The sequence below is a fragment of the Furipterus horrens genome, unplaced genomic scaffold (assembly GCF_987537825.1).
Source record: "Furipterus horrens unplaced genomic scaffold, mFurHor1.1.pri manual_scaffold_13, whole genome shotgun sequence".
NCBI classification, from domain to species: domain Eukaryota; kingdom Metazoa; phylum Chordata; class Mammalia; order Chiroptera; family Furipteridae; genus Furipterus; species Furipterus horrens.
In genome coordinates, this window is record NW_028327183.1 from 14,533,129 (window position 1) to 14,557,023 (window position 23,895).

The 23,895-nt window shown below is 45.1% G+C and overlaps 1 protein-coding gene and 1 non-coding gene across 6 annotated transcripts in view; one reads left to right on the forward strand and one right to left on the reverse strand.

Moving 5' to 3' along the window:
• Positions 1 to 3,519: 3,519 nt before the first annotated feature.
• Positions 3,520 to 23,895, reverse strand: part of GFOD2 (Gfo/Idh/MocA-like oxidoreductase domain containing 2) — a 35,376-nt gene continuing 15,000 nt past the window's right edge. For 2 of the 5 annotated variants that reach the window (XM_090260535.1, XM_090260537.1), the window contains 3 exons: positions 19,102 to 19,180; positions 16,047 to 16,392; positions 3,520 to 5,067 (listed from right to left, as the gene is read on the reverse strand). In XM_090260535.1, the coding sequence (XP_090116661.1) occupies positions 4,169 to 5,067; positions 16,047 to 16,305 (1,158 nt within the window). In that variant the 5' untranslated portion in view covers positions 16,306 to 16,392; positions 19,102 to 19,180 and the 3' untranslated portion in view covers positions 3,520 to 4,168. Of the gene's footprint in view, positions 5,068 to 16,046; positions 16,393 to 19,101; positions 19,181 to 23,895 lie in introns of those variants that run through there. The other 3 variants (XM_090260536.1, XM_090260538.1, XM_090260539.1) reach the window with 3 other exon arrangements.
• LOC149994091 (small nucleolar RNA SNORA25) lies at positions 22,104 to 22,230 on the forward strand. Its single transcript, XR_016507947.1, has one exon. It is a non-coding gene; the product is annotated as a small nucleolar RNA SNORA25 (small nucleolar RNA).

The window sequence follows — 23,895 nt, forward strand, 5'->3', positions numbered from 1 at the left end:
TTCTTTGCTCATTGACTCCTACAAGCTAATTAGGCATCGGGAATGGTGATTTGGCTGCACAAACACCGAACTCCTGACAATATTGCTCTCCCTCTAGCACTCTGCTCCTCTTACCCCAGCTGCCTTGTAACTCTCGGTGATTTCCTCACTCCCTGACCAGCTACACCTTTTCTTACTTACACTTTCTGCATACGGGGTTTCCACTGCCTAAAATGCCTTTATTCCTTCACCCCTTCACCTGGCTAGCACACAGGGACCCGAGGACTCAGGGCACCTTGTTTCCCGGCAAGCCCGTGTTGCCCTGCATTGTGGTACCCACATACCACTGTGTTTGTGGTTTTTAACTGTAGGACTAGACTGAACTCCCCAAGAGCCTCTGTCATCACATCATGACCAACTAGCACCAACAAGCAGAGGGCCTCCATTAAAGGCACCAAGATAGGGAGACCAGGGTGGGGAACTGAGGAAGCTACAGAGGCACAGGTCAGGATCTGAAAAGCTGAGGCAGTCCAAAGTCCAGAGCCATGTATGGGACCCCTGGAAATAATGGGTGGCCTGGCAAGATCATTGAAAGGCATGGTGTGAGCAGCCCCAAATGGAAGTAGAAAGAAAATGGGCATCACATGAGGCTGCTGCCTCCTTTGGAGATTGCTTGGATGCTCACTGGCCCCATGGCAAGGCCACAGGACAAGCCATGGAGTCATGGTATGCTTTTTTTTCTGCCGCTATTCTTTCCCTGAGTAGTGATTTGACCACCCCAGGAAATACTGTCCACAGGGACCATGCCGACTGAAACAACTGAATAATGTCCATAAGGGTGAACATGGATTCTCTGGGACTTTTCAGAGATAGAAGGCCCTCCAAGATAACTGAGTTTGACCCCCTCACTCTATAGATGAGGAAGTAGAGGCCCAGAGAGAAATGGCCTTGTGAGGTTCCACCCTTTCCTGAGCCCTGCAGACCTGAGGACCCTGGGGCTCTCTGGCTAAGGCCTGACCCAAGAAGGCCAAGCCTCTGCTTTCCCTGTGTGGTTTCCAGGGCTGGAGGTGTGGACCAGGCCAGCATTGATAAGAAAGCTCTGTTCCTAGCTTTCAACAAGTAATGTGCGAAATAGTAACCACAGGAGGAAAAAACCAGTCTATGTATCCTGAGGCCCATTACCTGACAAGTGTGTTGAAGCAGGGTCGGTGACAGTAGCCACAGAAAGGAACAAGTCACCACTACTCCTAGAAGCTCAATCTAAGGGGAAATGCAGAAGCAGCATGGAGGGATCTTGGCCTGACATTTTGGAGAAGTCACTTGGGCAGCAGTGCGAAGGACAGAATGAGAAAGGGAGAGACTCGGGACACTGAGGTGAGGGGACTGCTGTTATTGTCTGGGTATGAAGCCTAGACTTGGCTGGGGGTTAGAAAATAAGCAACAGATATTTTGGAAGCTCTCTTCTGGTTGCTGTAACAGAGAAGAAACGTTAACTGCACTTTCACTGGGTTGAAAACACTTGATTTGGTCCTGGCTGGTGTGGCTAAGTGGATTGAGTGCTGGCCTGTGAACCTAAAAGTCACTGGTTTGATTCCTAGTCAGGGCACATGCCTGGGTTGTGAGCCAGGTACCCAGTTGGGGGCGTGCGAGAGGCAACCAATCGATCTGTATCTCTTACACATTGATGTTTCTCTCCCCCTCTTTCTCCCTCCCTTCCCCTCTCTCTAAAAATAAATAAATAAATATAATATTTTAAGAAAAAAAGAAGAAAAGAAAAACTTGATTTACTTTGACCCAATGAAGACCCTGAGGTTTGGGACACAGTCCTGGGAGGTGATGCTACCTTCCTCCAGGAGGGGGCAGTGCAGGACAAGCCTGGAACCAGTTGCAGGCTCAGTTACCCCTGGGGACCAGTACTGGCTTCCTTGGCCACAGACATCTGGGCCATTTCACGGTACATCTCTTCCCTGGGACGAACCCAAGAGATACGTAATAGTAAAGATGTCGAAGGAGTGGCCAAGGACCTGGATTCTGGGGAATGCCAATAGAGGACCAGGGGTCCTCGTAAAGTAGCTGTGCACCAAGTCCACTGCAGTCTGCCCCAGGACTTCTGGGAACACGTCTTTGTAAACAAAGTGTTTGCTGCAGAGCTCTATAAAACCTAAGTAGTGCCACTGTGAGTAACATGACCCTTTCCATAAAGTAGAAGCATCTGAATCAGGCAGAATATATGCATGTGCTTTCTCAGTCAATCCCCAAATTTAGGATGGATCTCAACATCCTAGTAACACACAGAAGGACTGACCTGGAGTTGAGCTGATGGTCACTAGGAGGAATGGGCAGCTTCTCCTTCAACTCTACCAGCATCCTGACTGGTGGGGCTCTCTCTGCAGTCCACCTCCTAGTTCAGGTCAGGCTGCAGGGGGGAGGCAGTAACTTGGACGGGGATTTACGCAAGAAGGGGCAGTGTCTGGGCACAGGGAGTCTGAGGAGCCGTAACCGCTGAGGAAAATATAGCTCAGGGTCAGGCTCCACAGTCAAATGGCCCTGACCAGGCTCCTGACTATGTCACTTATAACTTATAGGACACAAGTAACTTGGCTCCTCTCTGCCTCAGTTTTCTGATCTGAATATGGTAATATTGGTATTAGTACTTCATAGAATGGTTTAGATATTAAATAATACACATAAAATGTCTATCCCAGGGCGCCCAGCATGCAAAAAGCAACTAGTCATTGTTATTTTATCTCACCAAGACAAGGTATAAAACCAGGACAATACAAGAAAACAGGCCTGGTGACTTTAATAAGGGGTGCCAAGAGGAAGATGGAGCCCTCCTTGAGTCTTTCCCTTTCCTGCAAGGAGCCCAGGGCAGGGCAAAGAGGGAAAGTTAGAGAAGTCTGGTTTAGGCCTGATCTTGGCAGGCTGGCAGTGGAACCAAAGGTTGCACATGTCCTTTCCCACCACCTGACCCGGCCCTACATGACAGACATGGCTGGAAGGCTATCCCTTTGCAGAACACAGGCTAATAAATGCATGGCTGATGACTGGCTGGCTGGGCCGGTCAGTGTTTGGCCATACCCACTTCAAGAGGAAGTGTGTGGGGTCCTCAAGTCCACCCCGTCCAGCCTCCTTGGAACCATTGCTGACCTTCCCTCTCCCAGGGCTTCCCTGGGGCCAACTTCACCGTTTTAAGAACAGAGCCCCTCCTGACCCGCAGCCCAAGGAGGCTCCAAACTCTCCCACTATTTCCCTGGGCCAGCAGGCCCGATGGGCCTCCATCAGGAAGTCTTGAGCCCTGTTTTCTGAGGAAAGACTTTTCTGTGGAGGGTTCCTGGGATTTGGTGATGAGGAAAGAAGCTGGGAGATGAGCAGGCAGTGGCAGGAGCCTGTGTGGGCCACCAGACAGTGATGGATCCAGAGGTCAGAGCTGCTGTGGAGCCACCAGGAAAGAGGAAAATATAAATAACCTATAGCAATAAATAAGCTTTTCACTCTTAAAGAAACTTAACCTACCAAATAGCCAACAACCACATGCCATAGTGTCAAGAGTTTATTTATTAACATTTATCAGATATTCCAGAACTTTCCCTTTTATCTGGCAAATCAGGGGCCCTCTGCTCTAGCCAACAGCCCCCTGGGAGCTCACCTAATGAAGAACCCATCCTCCCTTCCAGGAAAGGGGTAGTCTGAAAGCCAGAAGGGCCTGGTCACATGGGAGGGAGGGCAGGTGCAGCTCCCTGAGGCAGGGATAACTTGTCCTCACCATTCCTGAGATGCCCTAAGCCTAAGAGCATGGAAACAAGGCTTCTAGTCATTTCTCCTCAGGCCTGAGGAATCAGCCCAACAGGCTCCTTACTATGCTTTCTCGTCCAGGTAGGACCACAAATAGGCTGAAGCCCCCAAGTCAAGCTTTCGCTGGCCCTGCTCACCAGTATTAGCTAGAGACCTCGCGGCAGCTCTGCCTCTTGCTTATTGTGCTGGCCCACGTGGCATCACCACCCGGCAAGTCTGAGGAGTAAATAAGTGCTGGAGGGGGCGTTTTACTGGGGCCACCTTGGGCTTCCCCTGGACCCTGCCCAAGTTGACTTGCGAAATAAAAGACACTATGCTATAGCTAAGACCTCCCACCTTGCTCCCTGTCCCTCCCTGGCCCCTTTGTCCCATGGCAGGGAGGCCACGTGCAGGCTCACAGGTTATTCCGCTGAAGCGCCTCACACAGGTTCTGGTTGGCGTCAGGTTCCTCCGTCAGCACCTCCACAGCTTCCCATTCCCCGGATCGGCTGGATTTTCTGATGGTGTCTACCACACTCTGCATGTACAACCCATCCTCAAATGAGGCGGCCATGGAGACAGGGGCGTGGTCCCATGTGCGGCGGTCCCCCTGCCCCTGGAAGGACTGGCGCAGGGCCTGCACCATGTAGACCATGCCCTTTAGGTAGAGCAGCGGGACATCCTGGGGCCCCTGCTCAGGCAGCCCTGCGTCTACAGCCAACGAGTCCCTCAGCAGCAGCTCCTCCTGTGTGGCAGAGTTCTTCTGCCCATAGAGGTCAGCTCCCCGGGCAACAAGGCGTCCTGCAGAACCTACCACCATGACCTCATGCACAAAAGCACCTGGCATGTTGAAGTTGAGTGTTACTGTGCTGCACACCCCCCCGCCCATGAGCATCTGGAAGAAACAGAAGTCATCGCTGGTGACGTGCCTGATGCCACGAATGGCTGCATTCTGCCTCACAAAGGTCTTGAGAAGCCCATGGACCTTCTCGGCTCTCCGGCCAGTCAGGTGGGTCAGCAAGTCCACAATGTAGGTGCCCATGGTATGCAGACCCCCACCGCCCATGAGCTCGTCGCAGATCCAGCCGTAGGTGGGGCTGAGCAGGCTGCCGGAGTAGACGCGGGCATCGCAGATCATCACTGCACCCACGTAGTCCTCAGCGATCAGCTGCTTCATGCGCACGAAGGCAGGGAGAAAGCGCAACACGTTCCCCACCAGGCTCATCAGCTGCGGATAGTAGCGCGAGGCTGTCACCATCCGGAAGGCGTCCACTGAGGTTGCTGCCTTCTCACAAACCACGTTCTTCCCAATACCTGAGAATAAAACATAACAGGAAGTGTCAAAGCTCCAAGGGGTTTACACTGGGAAAATAAACTGTTTCTCAAAGGCAGATGGACTCAGGAAAGCCTCCTAGGAGATCAGGTGGGGACCTGGGACAAGAGGAAAAGTGACTCAGCTTGGAGGAAAATGGTACCCAGTGACTGGAGAAAGAGGAGTAAGTTCCTAAGGGAAAATGAAAGTAGACGCAGAAAGCATAAACCAGGAGCGGGAACTAGAGGTGGTATAATGGTAATTTTATGTGTCAACTTGGCTAGGCTATGGTGTCCATCAAATACCTTTAGACACTGCTGAGAATGTTTTTTTTTTTTAAGATGTGATTTGACATTTAAACCAGTAGACTGACTAGAATAGACTACCCTCCACAATCCAGATGGGGCTCACCCAAACAGCTGAAGGACTTAAGAAAAATGATTGAGGTTCCTGGAAGATGAAGGAATTCTGCCTCCAGACAGCCTTCTGACCCAAGTCTGCAACATCAACTCTTGCTGGAGTTCCAATACTGTTGTTCTGCCCTGTGGATTTCTGATTTGTCAACTCCTACAATCACATGGGCCAATTTCTTAAATCTTTCTCTCCCTCCCTCTCTCTCTCTCTCCCCCTTTCTCCATCCTACTGGTTCTGCTTCTTTGGAGAACACTGCCTAATACAAGTGGGCTGGAGAGGTAGACATGCTTCTTAGACATGCCTATGTACCTTTATGCATTTATCAGATCATCAGCTTGGGGTGAGAGGATCTATATTCTAGGGTATGGGCTTTGTACTCTCAGGGGTACCTACAGAAAGGGCTCTAAGATTCCCTGCAGATTGTTCTTTAGAAGCACTGGTTCAATAAGTTAGTGTAGTCATAAGACCAGAAAATACTTGGCTCCTACAGGAGGGAAAATGGAGTGAAAACATCCTTTCTGCCCTCACACACATTGTGAGTCCACAGTGGCTAGAACCACTCAGCAAATCAAAGCTAGACAAAACCTGATGAGAGAGTCCAAGGACTGAGCAGCTTATTTTCATATGGAAAAATGGAGATCAACATTCCTCCATGTTTTAAAATTAAAGTTTATGAGGGTATGAGCAGCCATAAGACACCAACACCTGGGCTACTCCTTTGAGTTAGGGGAGGTTCAATTAGAAAGAAGTCCTATGCTAATACCCTTCAATGAAAAACTTTAAAAGCCCAAGAAGTGGTATGGGCTAGAGACACACACAGTACAGACGGCAGGATCAGAGAAGGCTTCACAGGGAAATGATGTTCCAGGAAAGGCGATCAGACGGCGGGAACTGCATGTGCAAAGGCACCGAGGTAGGAAAGGTCCACAAGTTGGGATTTCTGTTGCGTGCACACCAGAAAATGAGCTGGAGGGGTTACACGGGGCCCATAAGCAATGTGGGAAATTGGGAGACATTCAAGGTGGAGGGGTAAGTTTGGGGTGGAATCCAAACGCTCTTGATATTCCCCTCCCCAGGTCTTCCCTATCTCAATGACGTTTCTCAAGCCAAAACCACTTTTAATAATCAGTAAATCTCATTTGCTTAGCCTTCAAACTATGTTCAGAATCTAACCAGTTCTCACTACCACCACCTTCCTCATCCAAGTCACCCGTTTTTGCCTGGATTATTTCAATGGTAACTTAACTGGATTCCCTCAGTTTCTTCTCAACAAAGCAGCCTGGGTAATTCTCTTAAAACATTAGATCAGAACAGATCCCTGCTTTGCATAAACCCCTCTGATGGCTTCTCATCTCATTTAGAATAAAAGCCAAAGTCCTTACAGTGGCCTATCCACAAGGCCATATATGGTCTCTCAGTCTCTTCACTCCTCCAAAATTTTCCTTTTGATCCTTTTGCCTGCTATGGTCCCTTCCCTGCTCATACTGCTCTAGCCACTGAATGCGAGATGGGGGCTGCAGTGCAGAGGCCTGGTGGATGGGGAGAGGCAACAATCACTGAACAGAGGACAGGCAGGGCCGGGCCTGTCCATGCAGTCAGCACACAGCATCTTCAGCTAGACTATCCCGTGCACTTATTCTTCTCACTGAAGACCATCTTGAACAATGTGCACATACAGGCTTCTATTCTAAGGCCCTCCAGGCTCCACGCGCACACTCCACAGGCATTTCCTGGATGGAGGGGCAGGTGCCCAGCATGGAAGCCTGTATTGCAAGGCAACCAGCTTAACATAGCACCTTCTTTGGTTATGCGCATCCCCAATAATCCTGGTGTTATTGGTCCCCAGAAAATCTCCTGAGTGTTTTCAGGTGGGGTAATGATTGGGACATAGATATTTCTGGTGGCTCACTGCAGGGTGCAGCTTCCCCTGACTCCAAACAGGCTCAGGAGGGGAATCCATCTGGTCCCTTTGCAACAGAAACAATGGTAACTACAGGCAACAAATCTTGCAATAAAAAAAATAAGAAAACTTTATATAGATGACTGAGTCCCACATTGACAGCTGACCACCCAGGAGAGGCCATTTACTGGTGCTGAAGTCAAGCTTTGGGACCAGTCATTTCTGTTCAAATCCTGGTTCTTTCATGTCACTGCTAAATAACCTGAAAAATTCCTGAATCTCTCTGGGCTTTGGTTTACTACATTTCACTATGAAATGGGAGTCATATCCACCTTGTAGGGTAGAAGAGAAGACTAAGTCAAATGAGACAGTAAGTGTAAAGTGCCTAGCCTAGCACAGCTGTCAATGGTATATTTTACTACCATCATCATGCGAGAGATCCAACAGATGTCCTAAATGCAGAAGGGCCCATAGTGACTTAAATTTTAAGACTCACATAGAAGCTAATTTTCCAGGCCAATAGTTTTGAAGTTCAATATTTTGAAACTGACTTAAAAAAAAGTTTTAAAATCAACATGAACAGAGATGAATTTTCTTATTATATGTGCTGTTTATCAGGCCTCTCATAGAGTTACACCTGCCCAGCCCTTTGGAAGCTCATATCCTACCAAAGTTCCGAGAGATAATCTGGTGCCTCTGGCCAGTCCTTCCAAGTTCTCCTCACTTCCTACTCCCTCCCCTGCTACCCTGGCCCCTCAAGACTCGACAGAGCATTTGCCATTTGCACATATGGGAGCCTCAGGCATAAACTCGCAGTGTGGTGAACCTTAGCGCTGTAGCAAGGAGGAACACATGGAGATCAGCAGTCTATGACATAATTCAATCTCTTCCCTTGACAAAACTCTTAAATCTCCTGCTCTTCTCTAAATAATAACAAAAGCTTTGTAACAGGTGCTGGCAGGACAACAGGGGACTGGCTAGCCAAGTATCACATGCCCAGGGCAGGGGGCCAAGGCAAGGGGAGAGCTCCTCACACTGGGCCCTGACTGCTATCACTGTCCGCTCTTGGAGGGTCTTCAATGCTTCTTCACACTTGTGGGATTTTAGGACTAGGGATTGGAGAGTCACAGTACCGGGTGAGAACCTGGCCACTGGACTGCACAACTCATATGGCTGACCAGGAAAGTAATGAGGAAATTCGGTCCTCAGACACCACGCCCAATCTGAAAGCTGTAGCTCGGGCCAAACCAAAGGCTTCCTGCCGTAACTATTCACTTCAGAGGTTGGGTGAACACTGCAGTGTGGGGAGGAGAGGAGGTGGGCCGGGAGGAAGAGGAGTTTTGTGGCTGCTGAGAGTTTGGTGGTGGTAAAACTAGGATTAGTAATCTGTTTCATGCCAGAAGAGGTCAGGGAAGAGGGAGACACCTCCCTTCTTGAGTCTGAACAACAGGAGAGATTTTGAACTCAGGACCCAGCAGTACTATTACTGTGGGAGCTAAAGGCCATTTTGAGTTAAATAGACTCCTGCAGGTCAGGTACATGGGGTCTTTACCTTTAGGAAGACTTGGGTTGTCTTGAAAGACTTGTTTAGCTTTCCCGCTAGGAAGGCAAAGTAGAGATGAGTGAAGCTGGTAATTGCTTTTTATTTCAGGGAATAGGGAAAGCATGCATGCTGAGTGCTTATTAGCTCAGATCTTCTGTGGGATGAACAAGTTTCAAGCGGCAAGCCTCTCTTCAGCTCATACTCCCAAACTACTTAGGAGTGAAGTGCCCTTGCGCACCAGAGGTCCAGAGAAGCTGCCTCAGACGACCATTTCATTTCCTGGTAACATACCACAGGTCCACAGCGCTGGGACCATGACACTTCTGTTTCCCTGTTTAGAGACGTGGGACTAGATAAAACGATTTCAGCAGCGGGACAGAGAAGCAGCCCAGGAAAAGCAAGGATTCTATATATAGTTGTAAAACAAAACAGGTTCTGTTACTAGAAAAATAAGTTTGAAAGCACCAGACTGATTCATTCCTGCTCATGGCCTCCTCTCCACCCTTTCCTGGGTCGCAGGCCCGTGTTGGCTCCCTGGGTCACACCAGCAGACTGGCTCGTAGAACTGGAGAATGTCTTCATTCATCCAGTGTGCTAGGCCTTGTGTCAAACACTGGAAATACAACATCAGGCATGGTCTCTACCTTCAGAAAACTTAACATTTAGCCCTGGCTGGTGTGGCTCAGTGGATTGAGCACTGGCCTGCAAACCAAAGGGTCGCCAGTTCAATTCCCAGTCAGGGGACATGCCTGCGTTGTGGGGCAGGTCTCCAGTTGGGGGCATGTGAGAGGCAACCACATATTGATGTTTCTCTCCCTTTCTCCCTCCCTTCCTCCTTCTCTAAAAATAAATAAAATCTTAAACTTAAGAAAACAAAAAAAGCCCATGGGGAAACAGTTGGCAAACTTGGTGTTTTTCTAATGAAGCACATAAGTGCCAAGAACTGGGCACAAAAACCTTTTAGTGACAGATTTCAGAAAACATTCAACTGTGACAAAGATGTTAGGGCACTTTGAACACTAAACTATATTTTTCTGAGCTGAGAAATGGAACATATCAGGGTCCATCCCCTTCCTTTAAGAAATTTATGGGAAAGATTTAAAGATAATATTTGAAGTAGAAGAAATTTTTTTAAAAAAGAAAAAAAAAGGTCAAACAAAAGCAGAAATAAAAGAGTTGTGATAAGAAAAGTACACTTCTGGAGGGACTTCCAGCCAAGATGGAGGTGTAGATAGACACACTTTGTCTCCTTCCACAGCCTTAAGAAGGATCACATCCTTCTTAAAAAAACAACCAGAACTACCAGAAAATCGAACTACAAGAAAGTCCAACAAATAAAAATATAAAGAAGTAATGCACATCCAGATGGGTAGGACAGGTGGAGATGGGGAGCCAGGGCGGAGAGGACATGGTGTGGTGGTGGCAGCAAGGCAGTGGCTGTGGCAGGCCGGCGGAAGGAGCAGTCACACATTGTAAAAGTTGGGAGGGACACCTGGGGAGTGATCCCAGTCCCAGGACAGACCATTCAGCTCACGGTTCCAGTGCTGGGAAAATAAAGCTGCATCGCTTCTGACTGAAAACTAGCGGGGGTGGAGGCAGCAGAAGAAACTGCTGGGCTCTCAGAAGAGTCCATTTAGGGGGCCCCCATGGTCCTAGAACATATGCAAACCCACCCACTCTGGGAACCACAACCAGGGCAACAGCTAGAGGGGCACCAGTAGCATACGGGAAGAGGGTGAAGTGACTGGAAACATGGCGAGTGTTGAGCAAGCAGCATTGTTCCCTCTCAGACCTCACCCCAACATACAGCGCCACAACATGGTGAAACTGGTCACCCTCTGCTGATGAATACCTAAGACTCTGCTCCTTATAACATAACAAGTGCAACAGCTCTACCTAATACAGAGGCAAACACAGGAGACTGTCAAGTTAAGGAGACAGAGAAGTATGGCCCAAAAGGGGGAGGAGATCAAGGCTGCAGTGGGAGAACTAAGCAACAAGGAGATAGTCAACCTAATAGACTTCAAAACCCTGGTGATAACGATGCTCACAGAAATGACTGAGTACAGCAAACACATAAGGGAAGAAGTGAAGTCTATACTAAGTGAAATGAAGAAAAATCCACACGAAACCAATGGTGAAGGGAAGGGAGCCAGGGTTCAAATGAACGATTTATAACATAAAGAAGAAAAAAACAGTCAACCAGTACAGAATGAAGAAACAAGAATTAAAAAAAAAACAAGGAGAGGCTTAGGAACCTCTGGGACAACTTTAAATGTACCAACAGCTGAATCATAGGGGTGCCAGAAGTAGAAGAGAAAGAGCAAGAAACTGAAAACTTATGTGAAAAAATAATGAATGAAAACTTCCATAATTTGGCAAAGGAAATACATAGAAGCCCAGGAAGCAAAGAGTGCCCCAAAACTAGATCCAAGAGGACCACAACAAGTCACATAATTAAAATGCTAAAGGTTAAATAGAGAATCTTAAAAGCAGCAAGAGAAGAGTTACCTACAAAGGAGTTCCCATAAAACTGTCAGCTTATTTCTCAAAAGAAACTCTGAAGGCAAGAAGGGACTGGTGAGAAGTATCCAAAGTGATGAAAAACAAGGACCTACAACCAAGATTACTCTATCCAGCTCAGCTATTATTTAGAATGGAAGGGCAGATACAGTGCTTCCCAGACAAGGTACAGCTAAAGGAGTTCATCATCACCAAGTCCTTATTATATGAAATGTTAAAGGGACTTATTTAAGAAAAATAAGTATATCAAAACTATGAACGTTAAAATGACAACTAACAACTATCAACAAATTAATCTAAAAAACCAAAAACAAACTAAGCAAACTGGAACAGGAACAGAACCATAGATATGGAGATCATATGGAAGGTCGTCAGTGGGGAGGGGGAAGGGGGAGAATGGGGGAAAAGGTGCAGGGATTAAGAAGCATAACTTCTTAATACAAAATAGACAGGGGAATGTTAAGCATAGTAAAAGTAAATGGAGAAGCCAAAGAACTTATATGCATGACCCATGGACATGAACTAAGGAGGAGGGAGAGGGATGCTGGAGAAAATGGAGGTACCAGGCAGAGGGGGGCAAAGGGGAAAAAATTAAGACAACTGTAATAGCATAATCAATAAAATATACTTTAAAAAAAAGAAAAGTACATCTCTGGAGGATAAGTCTACAAATTAATTTTAGGAAAAACTAGTGAGGGCAAGAAACAATCCCTATAGCCTCACAGGCAGGTAAAAATGTAATAATCTAACAAGCTGAGGAAAATGCAGTTTTGCCCACAGCACTAAGACTTAATGAGCCCTGGCTGGTGCGGCTCAGTGGACTGAGTGGCGGCTTGTGAACTAAAGAATCGCCAGTTTGATTTCCAGTCAGGGCACATCCCTGGGTTGCAGCTGGGTCCCCAGTTGGGAGTGCGCAAGAGGCAACCACATATTTATGTTTCTCTCCCTCCCTTCCTCTTTCTAAAAATAAAATAAATAAAATTTAAAATAAAAAATAAAAAAACTTAATGAGAAGTAAACTTAATACTCCCGGGCCTCGGTTTCTGTAACTGAAAATGAAAGGCACTGGATTAGATCAGTGACTCTCCATCCTTAGTGGGCATCAGAACCACCTGTAAGGACTGTTCCAACAGAGTGTGAGGCCTCACCCAGATTTAGAAGGTCTAGGAACGGGCCCGAGAATCTGAATTTATAACAAGTTCCCAGGTCACACTGATGCTGTTGGTTCAGGGACCACATTCTGAGAGCCACTGAACTAGACTCTCCACAGCCCCCGTGTACTTGTGAATTCCAGAAGAAGAAAATCAGGCACCACGACTGTTACGAAGAGTTTTAGGAGAATCAGTCTCTTAAATAACACATCTTCATAGATGCAAATCTACTATCAGCGCTGTATGCCTCACACTGCTTCTACATCTCTACAACTTACCCTTTATAATGCTTAGCAGAGCACAATGCCAGAGGATCCATAACTAAATAGAGGCTTTAGATGACTGGGATTAACTTTTCATGGGTTCAAGATCTGGAAGAGCTAATATCAAATCAAGCGTACTTCAAAAGCTATAGAGCTAAATAATTACAGGTTCTTTTTTCTCAGCTCTAAAAAGATTGAGGATCTAGCCATGGCTGGTGTGGCTTGGTTGGAGCATTGTCCCGTACACCAAAACGTTCCTCAGGGCATATGCCTAAATTGTGGGTTCAATCCCCACTTGGGGAGCCTACGGTGGGGGGTGGCGGTGGTAGTGAACCAATCGATGCTTCTCTCTTTTTCTTCTTTTAAAGGAAGCAGTTGTTGTTGGTTTTTTGTTTTTTGTTTAGATTCTGTTTGTTTTAGAGAGAGGGGAAGGGCAGGAGGAAGAGAGGGAGAGAGACATTGATGTGTGAGAGAAACATCGGTCGATTGCCTCTCTCATGCGCCCCAACTAGGGACTGGGCCCACAACCCAGGAACCTGCCCTGACCAAGAACCAAACTGGTGACCTTTTGCTTTGCAGAGCAAAGGCCCACCAACTGAGTCATATTGGTCAGGGTGCTTCCCCTCTCTAAAAGCAATGAAAAAATGTTCTTGGGTGAGGATAAAAAAATAACAATAAATTTTAAAAGAGAACCATGTGGGAAAAACACAGAAAAATATATTATACTCATACATATATAAAGAGATTCATACACGGGAATACACAGGTGGAATGGCAGTGAGGGTTTTTTGGGGAATTGACTCTGAAGACTTTTAAATACATAGTACAGGAAAGCCTGGCTTTCCCTTGTAAAATGAGGCTTTCTTGAGTGTCTCTCTTGGTTAGAACTTGGAGGCAGTCATATATCACGATGGAAAGGCTGAATAATACTCTTATATCACCCCCATTTCACAGGGGCCCACAGAGGGTGAGAGGGACCGAAATAGGACCAGAGTGGGGTCTGATATCAAGGTCAGTTTGGTATTCTGTGTACAGCAGTGCATATACTCACACCCAGTCCTTTGGGAAAACCAGGAGTTCTGGCCTCTCCCATATGTGCTAAAGTCAAGTCAGAATTCTTACTAGAAAAAGTGATAGCACTCAGGGAGTGAACTTCATGGTCACACAGTCTCAGTGACTCCTTTGGGGGACTGAGTGGGCAGTGCGTGAGGTCAAGTCTAGCTGACATGGGCCCCTCCAGGCACACCCACTCCTGGGATCATGTACCACCAAGGATGGTTATCCACACCCTCCTCCTCCTCCTGACAACAGAGATGTGGAGAGAAGGCTAATGGCTTTGCCTCACCAAGAGCTGGGATACAAGATCCCAGATGTTTCTGAAATCCCTGTACTTTCTGTTTAATGTTTTTTTATTGACTGATTCTGAGAGAGAGGAACAGATGGATATATAGAAAGAAAACATCGATTTGTTGTTCCACTTATTTCTGCACTCATTGGTTGATTCTTGTATGTGCCTTGACCAGGGATGGAACCTGTAACTTTGGTGTACTGGGATGACGCTAGAACAAGCTGAGCTACCCAGCTATGGCTGTACTTCCTGTTTATAGTTAATTGCCCAAAGTCTAGCATATTCCCATACCAGCAGGCTTGTGGCTAAAGAACCCTGGGGTTTCCCCTTCTTCCTATACAGCTTGGAAATGGTTTCTGTGGGGACCCTAAAATTCAAGACTGAAAGCCTCTGGACGTACCTGGTTTCACCAACAAGAACTGGCAAAGCGTCAGGTGACCATGGAAGCTTGATTCTTCTTGAACCAGCCCTCTGTTAAGTGTCGACTTAGTCTACTTCTAAACTCAATCTGGGAGCCATTATCTGGCCTCCTAAGAACCTATAGCCAATGAACAGCTCTAACGTCACACATCCTCAGAGAAAGATAGACCTCTCTGGAAAAGAAAGCTAGCCACCTATAATTTTTAGCCAAAACTTCTATGCCCTGAATCAACAACCAGACAGACTCATGTTCTTGCTCACGTCAATGGACACTTATCCTTCCCCCCACATTGGGCCAAAAGTGACAGACACCCTCTTACCCTCAGCACAAGGAAGAAACAAAGAGAAGAGCCTTGGACCCTCCACCATGGTAGTGGCCACGAGGCATGGTGGTTAGCTTGGACTCAGGGACCTCCAACTGCATTTGAGACACTTGGTTCCTATCAACTCAAAATAATTATTTTGCCCATTAATTATATGCTACCTGAATTGTTACTTCAGCCCTCTTCTCATTTACTTTGTAAGGTGTTACTTCCAGGCTCTTCAGTTAGATGGTGAGATCTGAAGGCAAGGAGAGCTGTCTGCTCCAACATTGTTCTGAATGTCCTGAATGACATCAGGACAGCGCCTGGCACACAGGAGGCATTTAAAAAACTGCTGGATGAATGTTTACTGGTCTGTTTTCCTATTAAATTAGATTCTGGTTTAAATAAGACAAAGAGAAGAATTTTCCTATAGTTGACAGGAAAGAGAAGCCTAACAGGAACTGCAGGAAAACGGCTTAGCAAGCTATGCCCAGCCAGAGGCAGGAGGCTGCTGAGCCAACTGCTTCCCGAGGGAACAGAGACGTGAGCAGGCTGCCCCGTGGATCCTGCCAGGGAAGCTCAGTGCTGTCAGAGCGCCTTCCTGCCCTCTGGCACACCAGATCGCAAAGTCTGGCAGGAAGGGTGTGTGCTCAAACTAGTCAAGGCCTGACAAAACAAGGGAAATGACAGCCTTGCTACACACCCTCCTCTCCTTTCTGTGGTGACGCATGCCACAGATGTGATGTGGAAGAACAAACTACCAATCACAACCGATTTCCCAGTGTCCAGGTCTTTGAACTCTGACTTCACAAAGGCAAACTTTTTACATTGCCTGAAATGTAATAACCCCTAGTCCCAGTGACAGGCCAACTCTTAAGGTATCTGCTTAATTTTTGCTCGAGATTTACTTACGGGAGGCGGGGAAGGCTGTCCTCCCTCCCCAGTCACTATAGCATTTCCCCCCACAGCTGTAAGCCTCCCCAACGTGCCCTGCCCTAGTACTGCCCCGGGGTGAGTGCTGACCCAGAGTACTAGCAGCTGCAGACTCAAGGCCAAGAAAGGCCACCCAGAGCGAGGCCATAACCTGCCCTTGCGATGGCCTGACCATCCGTACCTAGAGCCTTCACAGATATTTGCCGGGTGAGTGGAGGGGGGATATTGATGCACACCAGATCCACGTCTTGATGCAGCAAGACGTCATCTGTCCGGCTGGTGTAGAAGGTGATGTTCATCTCCTCGGCAAGCTGTTTCGCCTCTTCCTCAGTCTTCCCCCACAGGGCCTCCACGGTGAACCCTTCTGCCCTCAGCAGGGGGACCAGAACCCGGGCAGAGCTGCCAGTCCCAAACACGCCCACTCCTGGGAGCATCTTCATGCTGGCTTCTCTGTTCACCAACTCATCTCCTCACAAGAGCCTCCAACATGAATACGACCATCCCACAGTCCTGGTCAAACATGGCTCCTGGAACAGCAAGCAGTACACTGGCTATTAGTGGGAGGCACATTCAGTTGAAGCCTTCTCGCTTATTCAGAAACAAGTTCTCTGCCCAAAAGCACAAATGAAAACCAGCTTCGAAATGAACAGCTGCAGAAGCTGCTCCCAGAGAGACTTAAGGATATCAGTAATATCCATCTCCTGGAAGAAGGAAAAATGAAAAAAATGAGTAAAGCTAGGTTCAAATAAATCCCTGTCACTTTATTTTCTGTGTGACTCTACTCTATACATTCTACCTTCACGGCACTAACGGTACAAATTCATGATTCTATATACTACAGAAAAAAAGAAAAAGAGTGGAAAAAAAAAACAGTAAAAGATGAAAGAGAACTACCTAGGTGCTATACAGATTATAATTTAAAAGTTTATGGTAGTAAGCATAGGAAAATGTGCACTAGAAACAAAAAAATGAGCAAAAAAAAAAAAAAAATTTCAACTACCAAACTGGCAACAACAAAAATAGTTATGTTTAAAATAATATTTTCTGTATAAAGTTATTTATGCCAACATTGAATATGACAGTGAAACACTGGGAAACAATCTAGATGTTTAATAACAGTAATGGGTTTGATAAATAACGCTATAGTGCCACTGAAAACCATGAGATAGAAGAAGGTCCTTAATCACCTGAAAGACATCATCATATACTTATTAAAAAGTGGGAAGAGATGTAGTTGGAGGTAGAAGAGGGTATAAGGAGGATAAATGGTAATGGGAAAAAAATACACTATAAAATAAACTATTAAAAAAATGATGGTAGAAATAAAAAAAAGTGGGGAATAAAACAACATGTGAGATATATCAATTTTGTTTTTTTAAAAAAGCATAAAAGACATATATACGACATATATTGACATAAGAATATACAAGGATATCTACAACATATCTATAAACAGATTCCACACATAACGATAGAAAGATCAGAATACACCTGAATTTCATGATTACTCAAGTTGATGGGATTCTGGATGACTTTTATTTTTTGAACATTGACAAATTTTCTACAATGGATATCTTTACTTATTTTTCTTTCTGATCATAAGGGTTATAAAATGAAATAATGGACAAAGCCAAACAGAAGTCTGCTTTGATACCAAGATGAAATTTAGGTGTGCTCAGGCTATTAGGTTTCCCCATACAGCACCTCCCTGCCCCCGCCCCTGCCCCAGCTAAACTGGTGGTCCCCACTCTGACTGTGTACTAGGGTCACTGGTGAACCCAGACCCACTGAATCAAACTGTGGGATGAGGCTGTGTCACCATCATTTTTAATTGCCTTTATTATTATTTGTGTGTGTGTGTGTGAGTGTGTGTGCATGTGGTAAAATACACAGAAAACTCACCATCTTAATCCAGAAGTGGAATTGCTGGATCACATGATAAATCTACTTTTAATTTTTTGAGGAACCACCATACTATTTTCCACAAAAGTTGTACCATTTAAAATAATAATTTTATTAACACTTTACAGTCCTTTAGTCCATCAATCATCTTTTAAAAATCTGACTACTTCTGATCTTGGTTGGTCACTGCAAGTCCAATTAAAAATTTATTTATTTATTTTTAAAAAGAGGAGAAGAGAAGGAGAGAGGGAGAGAAACACTGATGTGTGAGAGAAACAGTGACCAGTTGCCTCTCACACACCTGCGCTGGGGACCTGGCCCGCAACCCAGGTGTGTGCCCTGACCAAGAATTGAGCTGGTGATCTTCCGGTTTGCAGGATGCCATCCAACCCACTGAGCCACACCAGTCAGGGTGGCAAGTCCAATTTTAAAAATGTACCCAAAAGTATGATTTTGCTGTTCTACTTTTACCCACATGACATTGCTTCACTTGCACCTATCTCCTCAGATCAGCGTCAAGCTATCTGTCAGTTTAAAGGAGACATGGCGTTTTTGTTACAAATGCATCATAATCAACTATTTAATTCTCCAACTGTGAGCAGTAGGGCTACACACAACTCTTCACTTCCCTCCCCATCTATGACATCCTCCCACCTTTCTGGTCATTTCTGAGTGCCACTTCGGAGCTCCCCTGTTCTTGTCCCAGCTCCTTCAATGCTGAGGTTCTTGAGGTTCTGGCCGAGGCATCCACTTTTCTCATTCCACATGCCCTTTACTACTCATATCCAAGGCTTTAATTAGTATACTGGTGTGTTCCAGGTCTGCAGCACAAGCCCAGCTTTCTCTCCAGAGCTTCACACCCATATATTCTACTCCTGAATATACATGGATGTTCTACAAGCTCCACAAAACCCACATGACCAAATCTGAACAGAAGTAGTAAAGTGAGATGGCAAAAGCACATGAAGTGAAGTCATCAGAGATACTGGGTTCAAATCCTGGCTTCACCACTTCTTAGCTAAATGCAACCCTTTTCATGGGTAAAACAGGTCTAATCCTATATAGCTTCCAGGGTCTTTTGAAGATTAGGTGAAGTCCAATTTTAAATTTGCAGCATACAGTTATTTAATAAATATTATGAACCTTCCCTCAAATAATTTCTTCCTATGTTCTCTATCACATGGAATCAACCCAGAACGCTGGCCAGCATCCACAACCTTCCTATTCCTTACTGGTACAGGCAACTCAGCGTCAAGTCTGGCTGATCCTACGTCTTTATTATCTCTTCAGTCCACCCCTTCTTTGTCATCCTTTCAGCCACCAGCACCACTCACCTGAGTGACTGCAACTTGAGCTCTCTGGCTTCCAAGATTTCCTTCCTTCATCCATTCCTCATATTGCAAAGAGATCTTTCTAAAATGCAAATGGGTTCACATCATTCCCTTTAGTGACTTCTCACTGGACTCAGTATGACTTACCAGCATGACCCACAAATCACAAGATTAAGTCTTGCTTATGCAGTGACTTTAAGGGTTATCTTCAAGAGAGACAAGTTTCAAAACATAGATAACCCAGTAAGAATGCTCTGTGAACCAGTTAAAAGCTGGGGGTACAGTTTACTTGAAATGGCAACAGCGACTTTCAGAGTAACTGATAATGAGTGTGTTTTATTCTTTCTGGGAGAATTAAATACATAGTAGCAAAGAGTTGTTTACTGAGGTTCTTTCAGATCATATTAACACCAGATCATCGCACAAAAAGTTGTACATGAATGTTCACAGGAGAATTATTCATAATAGCCAAAAAGTGGTAATGCAGATGTCCATCAACTGCTAAAAGGATAAACAAAATGTGGTACATCCATACAATGTAGTATTACTCAGCCACAAAAAGTAATGGAAGTACTGATACAAACTGGATGAACCCTGAAAACATTATGCTAAGTGAAAGGAGCTAACCACATATAGTGTCTGATTCCATTTATATAAAATGTTCACAAAAGGGAAATCCATGGAGACAGTGAATCAGCAACAGGAGATAAGGGAAGGAGGAATTGGAAGATACAGAGACCCAACTTTATTCTTCCGCATGTGGATAAATTATACAGTTGCTCCAGCAACATTTACTGAAGAGATTATTTTTGTCTCTGGAACTGACCTTGGCACCTTTGTTGAAAATCAGTTGACCATGAATATATAGCTTTATTGATGGACTCTCAATTTTATTTTTTTAAAAACATTTTTAAAATTTATTTTTAGAGAGAGGAAGGGAGGGAGGAAGAGAGGGAGAGAAACAACGTGTGGTTGCCTCTCACGCACCCCCAACTGGGGACCTGGCCTGCAACCTCAGCATGTGCCCTGACTGGGAATCAAACCGGCAACTCCTTGGTTCACAGGCCAGCACTCAGTCCACTGAGCCACACCAGCCAGGACTCAATTTTATTTAATTGCTCTATATGTCTAGCCTTATGCCAGTACCACCTTGTCTTAGTAACTTTAGCTTTATAGTAGGTTCTGAGATCAGTAAGTGTGTGCCTTCCAACTTTTGTCTTTTTCAATGTTGTTTTGGCTATTCTGGGTCCCTTGTATTTTCCTATAAATTTTAGGATCATTTTGTCAATCTGGATTTTGATAGATTGCTTTGAATCTGCAGATCAACTTGGGGAAAACTGTCATCTTAACACTGAGTTTTCTGATCCATAAATATAGGATATCTTTCCATTTATTTAGGTGTTCTTTAATTTCTTTCCATAATGTTTTATAGTTTTCAGAGTATAAATTACACACTTGTTAAATTTATTTCTAAGTATAAATTTTGTTCGATGCTGTTGTAAATAACAATTTTTTCTTAATTTCATTTTCAGATCCAGCATCTCTTTTACTTCTAGATAATAAATATACCGTGTAAATACATGTGTATGTTAGGGGCTGTCCTGCCAGTATAGCATTCTGTACTACTATATCCTACATGAAGGACACCTGTGCTTTTGTGAGCCCCTGAAATAAGCATGACTTGTGCTTCTTCTAACTCTAGACCCCTGTGTCAGCTTCCTGCCTCCTCCAATCTCTACTGTCTGGAGCTGTGGAGCTTGGCTTCCCCTTGAACTCTACCGTTGGGTTTTATCTTAACCATCTTCCTTTCTTTCTAATGGTGACTAATGTCTGTGGCCTCAGTCACTCCTCTTTCCTCTTTGCTGATAATTTTTCTGCCCCTACAGGCTTCCCTTGTAATTAGGAAACAGGTTAGTCACATAGAATCTTCTATAATTTTCATGTCCTGTACTTCCTTCAGCAATTTTGGTCACTTTCTGCATTTACAGGGTCTTTTTGTTTTTGTTTTTGAGAGTACATTTACTAAAGCTTGGGACAATGAAACAAGGAAGAGCTTAGGATAGAAGAATGAATAGGAGAGAACCTAGGCGGGGCTGTTCTGGCTCACTGAGAGGTGAGAGCAAAGGGGACCTTGGAGACAGGTTCAGGTTAGCACAGGACAAGCAGCCACCGCCTATTGCTCCCCTGGTTGCAAGTGTCGTGGGGACTCTTAGAGTTTAGGAGAAGGAGAGCACATCTACAGGTTCTTTTTCGTTACTTACAGGCCATGGATATCCTGAGAGCTTGAGTGTCAAATTTGTTGCACTAGGTAAGATTCTGCTTCAATTTTGAGGGTCATTAATTATCAATAACTGTAAGGCCCCGGGGAAGGAGACACAGCCACCGTAAGCATGGGTGTCCATGACCTCTCTCAGTTCATCCCCAGGGCACATATCCTCCTCTCTAGCACCTCATTCCTTCATGCTCTAGTCATGTTTGGGTGTATGTCTGCATCTATGGCTTAAAACAACAAAATGGATTAGAATACATTTTAATAACCTGCTTTACTGACACTGACTCAAAGAGAAGCTTTATCAACACCCATAAAGGGGCATGAAGCTAGGCAGGCTTGACAACAAGGTATTTCCTGCTCAAGCAGGCAAAGCTGGTTTTCCTCATTTATTTCAGTGACTACTCTTTCTCACCCCAAGCATTTCCCTACTGCTTGCCCCTAATATCCTTGTATAAACCTTTCATGTGCCTCCAAAGATCTCCATAAACCCAGGCCTAGCTCACATGCATTCCTATCACCACATGCTGGTCAAGAAGAAGGGGTAGAAAGTACCCTGAAAGGATTGGCTATACTTACTTTGACAAGGCTACAGGTTATGGGGAAAGTAGCACACAAGTTAGAGGAACGGAATCTGCAGCCAAACTTGCCTGGGTTCAAGTCCTGGCTCCACCAGTCACCAGGCCTGGTAACCTCAGGTAAGTTTTTTCTTCTTTTTTAAAAAGATTTTATTATTAGGTCATTTCAAAGAGAGTTTATGGGACCAAATCCAAGAGCTCTTAATGCTGTGACCTAAGATTGAAGTTCTCTATAGGATGTAATAGACACTCAAAGGTGCTATGTCTTCCTGAGGAGCTATAAGAATAAATAAATAAAGACTTTATTATTTTTAAAGAGAGGGGAAAGGAGGGAGAAAGACAGGGAGAGAACCATCAATGTGAAACAGGAACATTGATTGGTTGCCTCTCTTATCCGCCCCAATGTGGGACTGAACCCTCAACCCAGGCATGTGCCCTGACCGAGAACGAAAACAGTGACCTTTGTGGTCTGTGGGACAATGGCTAACCAACTGAGCCACACCAATCAGGACTCAAGTTTCTTAATCATTCTGTGCCTCTGTTTTCTCATCTGTAAAATGGAAATAATTGTATCTACCTCTGAGGGGAGTTAAGGATTAAATGATTAATATCTGTACAGCATTTAGAACAGGTCCACAGTAAATCACTTTCAAAGTCATTTAAAAAAGATATATGTATGACTGTTAGATATTTCCCCTTCAAAGCTGGGTGATAATATGAAGATAATATTTTGAGCTAATGTGCAGTGAGTGCAATAGGTCAGGCAGTGTTTAGTGTAATATATAGTGCATCAAAAAAAAAAAAATATATATATATATATATATATATATACAGTCCTGACTGGTGTGGCTCAGTGGATTGAGTGCTGGCCTGCAAACCAAAGGGTCACCAGTTCAACTCCCAGTCAGGGCACATACCTGGGTTGTAGGCAGGGTTCCCAGCTGGCGGCGTGTGGGAGATAACCAATCGATTTTTTTCTCTCTCTCTTTCCTCCTCCTTTCCCCTCTCTTTAAAAATAAATAAAATTTTAAAAAAAGAGAAAGAGGCTTGTATGTTGTCTGGCTTGGCAATTGCTTGCATCTGCTCCACCACTCAAATCAATATTGATTTGTTTATATAACGTACCTTTATTGAGGGCCTAACAGGCTTTGGGAAATAAAAAAAATGAAAAGACACAGTCCTAAAGAGCAACAACTCAGAAAGGGAGTAGAAACCAGAGCTGGTGGCAACAACTGCTAATCTAAGAAGTTTGGACTTTGAGAGGTAGGTGTGCTCTGTATTCTTGGTCTGTCCCACCTTCCCCAACAAATCCCTCTCAGGAGTCAGAATGGCAGTCTCTAAGGACTACATCACCTGGGCTCCAGGCCCTCTGGCTTCCAACTGTGTCCAGCCAATGGAAAGCACCAGGAAAAGATCAGAGAGCAGGAAGAAAGGTCAAGGTATTTTTCTCTGGCTCTCTTCCTACCAGGATGTGGTTTTGACAGGGGATGTGTTCCTTGACCAAGGTCACAGCACCCCTCTCCCATAGGCCCGGCTTTGAGAGATAATTCCAATAATTCCTCCCTTACCCATTGTGCCTGAGGTGGTAGGTAACACCAGGAGAGTAGCCAATCTCTTCCAGTCCCTCTGGTGCTCCACCATTCTTGGTATGTTTCCCTTATAGCTCACACCATTGAAAATAATCCCTTCATTAAAGGCTTTACAATTAACCCTTTGAGTGTACTAGCTGTTTCCTGCCTGGACCTGAATACCGTAAGCAATGAGAACCTTTGACTTTTTTGATGTAGGTGGAACAGAGTTCAGAAGACACTAGACACAGAGAACCAGTTAGGATATCAAGTACGGGAATAAAGTGGAACAGACGGTTATCAATAGGATTTGGGATTATGAGGGGACCCAAAATGACACTAAAGACCTCACAAACATAGGCACAAAATCCACCAACAAAAT